General features: G+C 44.4%; 1 protein-coding gene across 1 annotated transcript in view; it reads right to left on the reverse strand.

Annotated features, from left to right (window-relative positions):
- LOC102292762 (NLR family CARD domain-containing protein 3) overlaps positions 1 to 12,852 on the reverse strand; it is a 28,494-nt gene that overhangs the window by 3,221 nt on the left and 12,421 nt on the right. The window contains 3 exon segments of the mRNA XM_014329675.2: positions 531 to 704; positions 11,684 to 11,857; positions 12,108 to 12,281. Of these exon segments, the coding sequence (XP_014185161.2) occupies positions 531 to 704; positions 11,684 to 11,857; positions 12,108 to 12,281 (522 nt within the window).

The raw sequence follows: 12,852 nt of genomic DNA on the forward strand, positions 1-12,852 counted from the left end.
ATTTACGAATAAATTCTTTACAAATCCTACCATGTGAATTCATGGATATTTTTTTTTTCACATTCTGTCTCTCACAGTTGAAGTGTACCTCTGGTGCAAATTACTGAACTCTATCATCATTTTAAGTGGGGGAACTTGCACAATCGGTGGCTGACTAAATACTTTTTTGCCCCACTGTAGTGAAATCATGGCTCCACCATTTTACTAATTGGTGTATTGATAATAAGAAGAGTGCTTCAAGTGAAGAGAATATCAATGATTCTCTTCATGAGCCCTTGTTTTATATTAGGAGAAGTTTTCTTTGGGAGAGAGAGTGGTTTCTTTCTGATATATATTCTATGAAATTATTGTAAAACAGCTGTCTGACATCATTTTAAAAAACTTCTAAATTCTACCATAAACCCATCAATTTCTGCTGTTTTCACTTTAGACACAGAGAGCTGTGTCATTGTTCATCTCAGAGTCACACAAACAGTCAAGAAACAAAGTGTTTTCAGCTCTTCCTCCTCTATCAGGCATTCTTTACATACCTGAGAGTGCCCAGTCTCCATTGTGGATCCTTCAGTCCAGCTGAAAGCATCTTCATTCCTGAGTCTCCTGGATGATTGTAGCTCAGATCCAACTCCTTCAAATGAGAGGGGTTAGAGCTCAGAGCTGAAGCCAGAGAAGTACAGCCTTCCTCTGTGATCAAACAGCCTGACAGCCTGTGAACACACAAAACAGCAATCAATCTGTGAACTGTTCCCTGAATGTTTTATTTTTAAATATTGAGATACAATGTCATCCATAAGCCACAAACCACAAGAGATGAAAACAGCAGCCTAAAATTGATAAATAAAGCAAAATCCTACAATATTAAGCATTGAATTTCAACATTTACTTAGTCCCCTGTGAGCAGCACTTGATGACAGTGAAGAACGCCCTTTAGGACGTGACTTTCAACAGAACCAGACTGAGGGACGGGCAGCTATCTGCTTTGACCAGTTGTAGAGTAATTAGAAAGGAGAAAAGAAAGAAAAAAGTCTTGAGAGATCAATAATAACAAACAGGACAAAACACAAGCTACAAGAGAGGACAAAGTTATTTCTAGTTTAGTATCAACAATTTCAAGATTCACAGTGTTACTGTAATGTTGATTTAATGTCATCCAAAGGAAGTATCTGGTGAGACGCCATGTTTCTAAGATTTTCATCGCTGAGTACAATAACCTCTGTTATATATGCTATATTTAGAACCAGCACATTAGAGGTCATCAAGGTGTTTATGTCCTTAAGACATCCCTGCAGTTTAATTAACTGGTGTGTGGCATTTGGCTCAGTGGATATAAAAAGTTGGGTATCATCCCCAAAGCAATGAAAATGTATGCTATAAATTAAAACGAACTGGCTCCAGTATGCAACCCTGTGGAACGACATACTTTCACAGGGTTCAAACCATTTCTGTTAATACCAATGATGTATTCTATGTGTCTGTAGTAAAATGTAATGATCAAGGGCACTTAATGCTGCACTTTGGTATAGCAAGACAAACACAGTAAAGGTTATTATCTGAGACCATAAGAAGATGTCATATGCTGTGAGAGTGTCTGGTCAGGTGTGGTCCAGGTTCCTGTTGTCCGTCCCCTGGGGTGGAGTTGGCAAGCTCATCACCTGCTTCCAATTTCTGGGGCTCCATCTAGAGGGTTTTTAAGCCAGCACTGCCTGCCACTCCTCGCCAGTTCGTCCTGGTAAACTTGGCCTCCTCTGTGCTCGGACTCTGTGTGCCTGGATCATGGGTTAATGTGTTCTCCATCTCCTGTGTTCTCCAGATTCATCACCCGTCGTACTCATCAGCAGCGCTGGTTCTGTTTCGATCCCGTTCTCCAGTCTGCCTAGAACCCTAGGACCACACACTCACCTTCTCCTCAGCCTGCCCTCCAGCCCGTACTTTAACTTCCCTGGACACCTTGGAACCTGGACCAGCTTCCCCACACTCTCAACAATCTCTGGGACGCCCCCACGGCAACCCCTTCCCCGCCTAATAGCCGGTGTTTTCAAGTAAGCACAAGACTCTCCACTAGTACCACTCACTTCTGCCCTTTAATTGAATCCCATTCAGTAAAACCCTTCTCCTGTGTTTGCAGAAGTTCCCGCCCGTGTTCTCCTTGTGTTCAACATCCGTTTCTCCGCCCTCGGGCCTCCCTCAGTTCCTGCGAATGATTTCTGTTAGACCCAGTCTTGTTTAAGTTCCTTTTCCTTTCAATAAATTGTACATAGTTCGAGCAATTGAGTCTGCTCTTGAGTCCACCGCATCCTTATTTGTGACAGAACGAACTGGCCAATAATGGACTGAGCGGACCCAATTCGCGCCGTCATAAATAACAGGGCGCGGTGTTAGTACGGCATGAACAGACATTGACGTCCCTAGTGGACCAGTGTAACACTATTGGTGAAAAGCAAGAGGAAATACTCACCAGGCTTTCAGAAATCAGTGAGCCGAATCCACCTGTTCCCCCCCAGTCAGCCGGGACTGTCGCCTGCACCCACTATGATAGAATCAGTTTATCGGGGCATTTCCTCCCCTCCACCTGAGCCTTTCCACAGAGAGTTGGGTCAGTGTGGGGGCTTCCTTTTTCAGTGTTTGTTGTTCTTCAGTCGCATGCCACACGCTTTCCCAAATGATGCTGCCAAGATTTCCCATTTTGTAGGGTTGCTAAGGGGTAAGGCGCTCGCGTGGGCTGAGGCGTTTTTGTCTTCTCACCCGATTGCCTCATGCTCCTATGAGGAATTCCTCGAGGAATTTAAGGCTACATTCGCTCACCTGATTTCTGAGGGTACTGCAGCTAAGAGGCTGTTGGGACTCCGTCAGGGGAAACGCAGTGTTGCGGAATATTCGATTGAGTTCCGCACCGCCGCTGTAGAAACGGGGTTGGCCAGACGCCGCGCTGCGGGGTATTTTTCTAGTGTCCCTTAGCAAACAGATGAAAGATCAGCTAGCTGTACACGACGAGCCGGCCACGTTCAAAGCACTCGCCTCTCTCGCTCTCAGGATTGATAATCGACTGAGAGACGTTCCAAGCCCTCTCCGTCTCTGTTTCGGCCCGCGACCATTTCCACGTTACCCCCGCCACTTCTGGTAACAACATCCGCCCGTCCTCGCGCTCCTTCCCCAGAGCCTATGCAGATCGGCCGCTCACGGCTCACTGTTGAGGAGCAGGAACGGCGTTTACGAGCCGCAGAGTGTTTTCTACTGCGGAGGAAGCGGCCATTGCATCGCATCTGACTGGTCCGGCCAAAAGGCGTGGCCCGCCGGTAAGTCCGGGGTTAAGGGTGGGCAGTGTTTTCAAAGGAGATAATGTCACGGCTGGGGGCAGTCGTGTGGTGTATTTAAAAAAGGATCCAAATTGCAGGTACTGGCTGGGGTGCGAGTGAGTGTTTATTTACAGCGGTGAGAAGGTGACAAAACAGGAAGAGCAGAGCGGGGAGTAAACAAACCTAAACTGGGAAAACTAACGAACAAAACTTAAACCAGACAATCACGGGAGGAGGAGCAAAATGCACAGAGAGAGATGGCAGAGAGACGCAGAATGAGTACCGGGTAACATAGAATAATGCAGACTGACATGGAATTAAACAGACGACGCGACAGAGAGCACAGGAAAACACAGGGCTTAAATACACGGGGAGTAATCAGGGAATGGGCCACAGAAGGGAGACACAGCTGGGAGCAATTAGGCTAACGAGACAGGGGAGAGGTAAAACTGAACACACTGACATGAGACATGAACTTTCAGAATAAAACAGGAACCTAACAGACACAGAGAACCAGACAGGACACTGAACTTGACAGGCAGACTCATGAGCAGACACAATAACACCATGGACAGACAGAGAGAACACAGGCAGGCATGAAACAAAAACACTAACACATAGCAAACCTAAACAAAAGACAAAACAGAATAACCGAGAACAAAGAATAATATAAAGAAACACAAAACACCGAGTCCTCAGACTCAGGACCATGACAGATAAACCCCGTTTTTTGCTGTCAGTTTCTTTGATAGCTAGTACTAAGGCTCATTCTTTTCATGCTCTCGTGGACTCTGGGTCAGAGCAAAATTTAATAGACACTGAGGTGGCTAAATGTTTGAACTTGCCCATCACTCTGCTCGAGCCTCCAATTCCAGCCTCTGCTGGCAGGCAATCATCAGGAAAATATAACCCTCTTTACCACTTCTTCCCTTGACGTGCCATTAATCCTCGGTTTTCCGTGGGTGCAGAAGCATAATCCACACATCGACTGGACAGGGAAAAGAGTACCAAGTTGGAGTTTGTTTTGACTTGCCAACTGCCTTAAGTCAGCCTTGCCCTCGGAGGCTTCTAATTCTCCTCCATTGGTTGTTTCCACTCCTGACCTTACCGCTGTCCCTCCTGAATATCATGATCTACAAGAGGTGTTTAGTAAAGACAGAGCTCAGTCGCTGCACCCTCATCGACCTTATGATTGCGCCATTGACCTCCTTCCTGGTGCTCCTTTGCCCTCCAACCGCCTTTATAACCTGTCCTGTCCTGAGAGGGGGGCTATGGAGAAGTACATCCGGGAATCGCTGGCAGCCGGTCTCATTCGTCCTTCCTCCTCGCCAGTGGCCGCGGGTTTCTTTTTCGTTTCTAAGAAAGATAAGTCGCTCCAGCCGTGCATAGATTACAGAGGACTTAATGCAATCACAATTAAGAACAAATACCCCCTGCCTTTGATCAATTCAGCTTTCGAACCCCTCCATGGTGCTACTATCTTCTCCAAACTGGACTTGAGAAATGCATAACACCTCGTCCGCATAAGGGAGGGAGACGAATGGAAGACTGCTTTCAACACTCCCCTGGGGCATTTTGAATATCTGGTAATGCCATTTGGCCTCTCTAAAGCCCCTGCAGTCTTTCAAGCACTTGTGAATGACGTGCTCAGAGATTTCCTGAATGTTTTAGTTTTTGTTTACCTGGATGACATTTTGATTTTTTTCAAAGTCTCTCGAAGAACATCAGGTCCATGTCCGAAGCGTACTGCAGCGACTATTGGAGAACCGTCTCTATGTAAAGGCCAAGAAATGCGAATTCCACACCTCGTCTGTCTCATTTCTGGGCTACTTACAGGCGGGAGGGCAGGTGAAGACGGACCCTGTAAAGATCAAGGCAGTGGTGGAGTGGCCCATCCTTGATTCACGCAGACAGCTACAACAGTTCCTTAGTTTCGCAAATTTTTACAGGCGCTTTGTCAGAAACTACAGCCAGGTAGCTGCACCTCTCACTCGCCTCACTTCCTCAAAGATTCCCTTCATTTGGTCCCCCGAGACTCACTCAGCCTTCACCACGCTCAAACAGCTCTTCACATCAGCTCCCATTCTAATCCATCCTGACACAAGTAGTTCATAGTGGAGGTTGACGCTTCAAATGTGGGGGTGGGGGCTGTGCTGTCACAAAGGTCTGGTCCACATGGTAAGCTCCAGCCCTGTGCCTATTTTTCTCGATGCCTTTCTCCTGCCGAACAGAATTATGACGTGGGGGATAGAGAGCTTCTAGCCATTAAATTATCTTTAGAGGAGTGGCGCCACTGGCTGGAGGGAACTAAACATCCGTTTATAATTTGGACAGATCACAAGAATCTAACTTATCTCAAATACGCAAAAAGACTGAACTCTCGCCAGGCTCGGTGGTCTCTCGTCTTTACCCGATTTAACTTTGACATTTCCTATCGCCCAGGTTCCAGGAATCTCAAACCTGATGCTCTGTCCCGCCAGTACTCCTCGGACTCAGAACCCCGGGGCCCTGAGCTCATTCTCCCTTCCACCTGCAGAATTGGCTCCCTCGCCTGGGATATGGAGGAGGCCATACGCCAGGGTCTACGAGGTGAACCCGATCCAGGAACTGGCCCACCCGGTCGGCGTTTTGTTCCTCCTGCCGCCCGGTCGGCTGTGATCCACTGGATCCACACAGCAAGGTTCACTTGCCACCCGGGAGTGAGTAGAACTACAGCACTATTGAAGAGGTATTTCTGGTGGCATTCCATGGACAAGGATGTAAAGGAATATGTGGCAGCCTGTTCCGTTTGTGCCCGTAGTAAGACCACCAATCGGCACCCGTCTAGCTTACTCCCACCACTGAGTACCCCACATAGTCCCTGGTCTCATATTGCATTGGATTTTGTTGCCGGCCTCCCAGCTTCCTCAGGGAAGACGGTGATCCTGTCCATAGTCGATCGGTTCTCCAAAGCGGCCCATTTCATAGCCCTAGAAAAGTTATCAACAGCTACTGAGACCACCCAGATTCTTACAGACCATGTGTTCCGACTTCATGGCATACCCTCAGAAATTGTTTCTGACAGGGGGCCCCAGTTTATCTCCCAAGTGTGGAGAACCTTTTGTTCGGCCCTAGGTGCCAAGGTTACCTTGGGTGGAATACGCCCATAATTCTCTCACATCCTCGGCGACAGGTTTGTCACCCTTTGAAGCCTCACTAGGTTATCAGCCACCGTTGTTCCCAGAGAATGAGACAGAACTGGCCGTTCCTTCTGTCCAGCACCACCTTCGACGCTGCCGGCCGGTGTGGCAGAAGGTTCGACAGGCTGACTGTCGACCATCAACGGGACTATGCGGATCGCCACCGCTCTGTCAACCTGGACAAAGGGTTTGGCTCTGTGCTAAGGACATTCCCTTAAGGTCGCTTTCTCGGAAATTGGCACCCCGTTACATTGGCCCCTACGAGATTGCTGCTGTCATCAGTCCCTCGGCAGTTTGACTCAGGCTTCCGGCTTCCTGGCGCATCCACCCGATGTTTCATGTCTCTCAGGTCAAACCGGTCCGTAGCAGTCCTCTGTGCCCACCGTCCGTTCCCCCGCCCCCCGCCCAGCTCATTGACGGTCACCCGGCCTACTCGGTCAGGAGGATCGTTGACGTGCGCCGCCGCGGTCGTGGTGCCCAATACCTGGTGGACTGGGAGGGTTACGGCCCTGAAGAGCATTCTTGGGTTCCCCGGTCACTCATCCTGGACCCGTCCCTGATTTCTGACTTTCACACCTCCCTTCGCAGGGCCCAGTCCGGACGGTCGCCGGGAGGCAACCCTTGAGGAGGGGATACTGTCATATGCAGTGGGAGTGTCTGGTCAGGTATGGTCCAGGTTCCTGTTGTCCGTCCCCTGGGGTGGAGTTGGCCAGCTCATCACCTGCTTCCAATTTCTGGGGCTCCATCTAGAGGGTTTTTAAGCCAGCACTGCCTGCCACTCCTCGCCAGTTCGTCCTGGTAAACTTGGCCTCCTCTGTGCTCGGACTCTGTGTGCCTGGATCGTGGGTTAATGTGTTCTCCGTCTCCTGTGTTCTCCAGATTCATCACCCGTCGTACTCATCAGCAGCGCTGGTTCTGTTTCGATCCCGTTCTCCAGTCTGCCTAGAACCCTAGGACCACACACTCACCTTCTCCTCAGCCTGCCCTCCAGCCCGTACTTTAACTTCCCTGGACACCTTGGAACCTGGACCAGCTTCCCCACACTCTCAACCATTCCTGGGACGCTCCCACGGTAACCCCTTCCCCGCCTAATAGCCGGTGTTTTCAAGTAAGCACAAGACTCTCCACTAGTACCACTCACTTCTGCCCTTTAATTGAATCCCATTCAGTAAAACCCTTCTCCTGTGTTTGCAGAAGTTCCCGCCCGTGTTCTCCTTGTGTTCAACATCCGTTTCTCCGCCCTCGGGTCTCCCTCAGTTCCTGCGAATGATTTCTGTTAGACCCAGTCTTGTTTAAGTTCCTTTTCCTTTCAATAAATCACAAATAGTTTGAGCAATTGAGTCTGCTCTTGAGTCCACTGCATCCTTGTTTGTGACAGAAGATCAATAGTAACCTTCAATAGTGTTGTTTCTGTGCTATTATGAACTATAAATCCACACCCATCTTACAGCATCTCTTATAGTCATAGAAAACAAGTTGTGGTTTGTTGCAAATAGTGCAAATTATCTAACTTAATTATAACAAAATAATTGTTTACAACTGGGAATAGGTGTCATTTGAATTTTTATAATATTGAAATTCTAAGAAATGGATTCTGTACGGTGAAATTGATTAATATTTTTCCAGCTATACCAAAGTCATTAATTCTCTATTACACACACAATCAAGAAGTTGCACAAAGGTTGTTCATATTCTTAAATGGCCCTATTTGTTGTTATTTAATCCAATAATTTTACAAGTGTAATTGTATTGTTTAGTGGCGTGTAGAATGTGGAAAAGGCAGACACTAAACCAGACATTCACAGTAGTGAAGTGCCAGTGAGTAGTGAGGCCATTTTCTAGGGCTCTGGTGGTGTTTGTTACGAAATAAATATATTCTTAGTGCTTATTTTCTGATTATATTGTTTTATGTATTTTAATAATAGAGGCCTTTATAGACCAAGGCCAGATGTGAGAAAGAACTAGGTCAGAGGGTGACAGGTCACCTAGCAACAGAGGCTTTAGTAAGGGGAAGTTAAGAAACAGGAAGTTTAGTGCAGAGCTGCAGAGGCATATTAATAAACTACAGGAAACCAGACAGAAAAAGCGGAACTAAGTAACACACACACACACACATTAGTCAGACCAGAAGGAGTTGTTTTGATCGAAACTGTGTGTGTTACGTATAGCAGAACTATATGTGTATTTTAGCTTGCAATGTTTTCATAACCGTGGGTGCGTGCCGAGACAGGAAAAGAAGAAAAAAAAGAAAAACTCAAGTTTCCTGTCTGACTGCATGAGTGAAGCTAGGTATAGGACAATTAAATAAAGTCTATGACTAAGTGCAGTAGTGCAGATCTGGAGAAGAAATTTAGTTATTTATTTATAATTTAGTAATGATACATTGTTATAAAGTGTTTAGAAAGTGCTTAATGGGCAATAGTACTGTTGTGCTCTTAACAAGATTTTCTGTGTATTTAGCAGGAGAAACTATGTCAGTTGACCTCAGACTTGTCCAGGACGCTGAAGCACCTGAGGGCAACCAGCAATAAAATATAATGTGGGGAAAATGAACAGAGGAAGTGATTTTTAAGTCTGATTTCAGACCATGTAAGTATTAGTTAAGGAGTAGGGCAAAACTTTTATGGCCCAGAAAGTTCTAGTTCCCACAACTTATTGTTAGATTAGTAAACAAAATTTTTCTGTGATTAAGATTTTTGGGGTTTTTGTTTTAGTGATGGGTTAATTCTGTCAGTTAGGTTTGGGTTGTTTTCTTAGTTCAATAGAGGGAGTTTTAAACATGGACATGTCTAGGAGGGGCCCATTATTTTTGTCACAGTGCACTTAGAGAAAACCTGTCAGGTGTCACCCTTATGGTGATGTTTTGTGCTTTGAGTTAATAATCAGCTCTCTTTTTCTAATTCTTTGTTGTAAGCAGGCCTGGTGGATTGAATTAACAGCGCTGTAAAACATTTCTGTGAGAGCAAATATAAGGTGAGCTTTTCCAGATTACAATGGGCTGAGGAAAAGGCTACCTGTGGGAACCGTGTGAGTTCCTGTCTAAAAGGATTGCAGCGAGTCAATCCAGTCCAAAATCATAAACAATGTTTTTTTTCTTTTAAAAACGATGACATGACTTTGCGGGTGATGGAGACTGGAATGGGTTGCGCGTAAGTCTCCACTATTCGCAATATCTCGTGTGAATGCGTGTGCATGAATGTGTGTGACTGGACTGTGACTGGACTGACGATGTGGACTAAAGTGTTGACTGACTTGACAATGAGACAAAGACTGGACCAAGGTTAGGATGAATAAATGTTGACAAATAATTCACCATGCCGGTAAGAGAAAGGTGGATGCTTTGCTTTGCTTTGTTTTGCTTTTAGCAGAAGCAGGAGAATAGAGACTGGAGGTTCACATGAGAGTGTGGAGCTGCAGACTTAACCTTTCGGCTGCTAATTTTGGGTTGCTGATGTTTGCTTTAAGAAAATTTTGTTTTATTGACTGGGTTTAGATAAGGGTAACACATTATATTGTTGTGAAAATGCCAAATGCTAAAGGGAAGAACATTTTTGATATCATTGATGTTACCATTAACCATAACAGGCCACTGTAGAAATCAATTAAATTTTATAGAGGAAAATAGTCAGGACCAAAGCAATATTTAGGAATTATATAGGGGAATGGTAGACTTGTCACATTCAAAGTACAGTGATGGAATAACAAACACTGGTCCAAGTGGAAGGGCGTGTGATACGAGGTGGTACTGGAGGAAAACAAGCAAAGTAAAGAAAGCAAACCTATTTTGGTTAGCTTTGATAAAGTCAAATTAAGAAGAACCATGACACTCAGAAGATCAGCGTGAAAGTAAAACATACACAAATTTTGTATGAAGCGCATGACTGATAACTGTTCTGTTTTAAGTTTTGTTTTTTATAGCACAGATTGGATCATAATGAGGGAAGGACAGCGGGAAAAACTGAGTTTCAAATGTGAACTTAATGTTAACACACAGGTTTTGTTTCTAGGTAGTTCGGAGGATGCAGGCTCTGGATGGAACCAGGAGTTCAAAAGATGTAACTGATTTTATTCCTTAAACACAGGTTTGCAGGCCCGGAGCAAATATAGTCGAAAGGGTGTTTGATAATTTAGGTACGGTAAAACCTATGCATAAGTAATTGCCTTTATGCTTAAGCTTAACTGATTGAAAATGTCTGATAGAATAAGCAGTTATAATCATTTTCTTACACATACTGCAAAATGTGCTCATAAAGACCTAAGCACTCAGTCTTTTGAGGGTCATAAGCTTCATCTGGCGGGACTGTCCAGGTGATACATGGTGAGAGGTGACAGAAGTAAAACTAAAAGGTTAATGCATAACATGCTTACAAACACAGACATCACGTAGATTTATTTCTAGGGTAGAGGTGAAACATATTTTTCTTGCTTTGTGCTTGCATAGCAACAGTTGATGCAGGAGGTGTTAAAGATAAGCATGAAATGAATAAGTCAACAGGAAACATCTGGAGGGTGAGACGGGTGAAATAATAGCTTGCAATGTTTTCAGAACTGTGGGTGTGTGCTCGTGTCTGCAGTTCTCCGTTTCTGGAAATGTACAATAAAGCTTATTTTTTGAGCTTTGACCACACTGAGTCCAGTCTTTCTCTGTCGCCAAAAGAATTCAGAAAAGAACCGGATTTGATATGTTCATCTTGATCTTCCTTGCACAAAGAAAAGTTCCTAGTCCTGGTGGAGTTAGGCTTCTATTTGGTTAATCAAAAAAAAAAAGAAAAAGCCGTCACTTGATTGGAAATGTCTGAGTGAGAGAAATGATAGGGAATAGAAGGAAAAGACCATATTTCACCCATATTGTCTCCCTGTGAAATCCATAAGTGATTTTAAAATCCTTCTCTTTACACATAACACTGCCCACTTCTCCCTTTGACAGCAGACTTATTTTCTAGAGTTTCTGAAAGTAGAAGAGGAGGCAGACCCTCTCTCAGTTTTGCTGTAATAGGGTTAGGATCCTAGGAGTTTTTCATGATGTACTAATCCTCTTCTTTACTCAATCCATTTTACGCTCTGTGAACAGCTCTATAGCATTTATTATTAGTAAGCATTTAAAATATGATTTTCTCTTGCCAAGTGTGTCTTTGTCCGCACTCTCTCTGCTCTCTTTTTCTTTCCCCCTTTCATATGTGAAATGATCATCAGTTGAAAAGTCTGAATCCTGACCTGAGAGTTTCCATAGTACAATCTGGACTCTCCAGTCCAGCAGATAGAAGCTTCAGTCCTGAATCCTGCAGGTCATTGTTACTTAGGTCCAGTTGTCTCAGTTTAAAGAACTGGGAACTGCGTAATAAGGACAGCACTTCACAGGTTCTCTCGGACAGATTACATACATTCAGTCTGAAAAATTATGAAGAAGAACATAATAGCACTGGTGTTAAAGCGTATTCAAGGTACGACAAGAAAACAATAGATTTGGCAATATTTCAGGACCAACTGGAATCTTCATTGCCTTATGTTAAAATAAACAAAAATGTGGCAGTTTTCTGTGATTTTAAAATCAATACTAAAACTGCAAAGTCATGAGAGAAGATAATAATATTGGCAATTTTGGTCTGTTGATGAAAAACAAAATGTCTCTTGATGTGACCTGAGAGTTTCCAGCATACAGTGTGGACTCTTTAGTCCAGTGGACAGAAGCTTCACTCCGGAATCCTGCAGGTCATTGTTACTCAGGTCCAACTCTCTCAGGCTAGAGGACTGTGAGTTGAAAACTGAGGAGAGAGCTTCACAGCTTTTCTCTGTGAGGTTACAGCCTCTCAATCTGAAAAAAATATACAAAAGAAGGCTTTAATTAAAGTGTGTCTATGGTGGCCAAAATAGTTATTAGATTTAGCAATATTTATTCTGTTTTGTTTTGTCAGTGGGGTTAGGTTAATTGGTAATTCTACATTGTGAATGTGAGTGTGAATGGTTGTTTGTCTATATGTGTTTGCCCTGTGACAGACTGGTGACCAGTATAGGGTGTATTCTGCCTCTTGCCCTATGGTAGATGGGATAGGCTCCAGCACCCCCTGACAAGTATAATCAGAAGAGAATGAATGGATGGATGGATGGATGGATGGATGGATGGATGGATGGATATTTTGTTTTAGGACTAAGTGAAATCCTTATTGTCTCTTGGCCTTATGTTAAATAAGTTAGAAATTTTAATTGTGAAATTTATCCTGACCTAGACTGAAATGCTAAAAATATAAAGATGCAAAAATTAATTACTAGGGGTGCAACGATACACAAAATTCACGGTTCAGTTCGGTTCGATACTTTGGTGTCACGGTTCGATATTTTTTCGATACAAAAAAATGTTCATGCCTTTTTAATTTGTCATTTATTAA

This window comes from Haplochromis burtoni, unplaced genomic scaffold (genome assembly GCF_018398535.1).
Source record: "Haplochromis burtoni strain Fernald_Lab_line unplaced genomic scaffold, NCSU_Asbu1 Contig_602, whole genome shotgun sequence".
Classification (NCBI taxonomy): Eukaryota; Metazoa; Chordata; class Actinopteri; order Cichliformes; family Cichlidae; genus Haplochromis; species Haplochromis burtoni.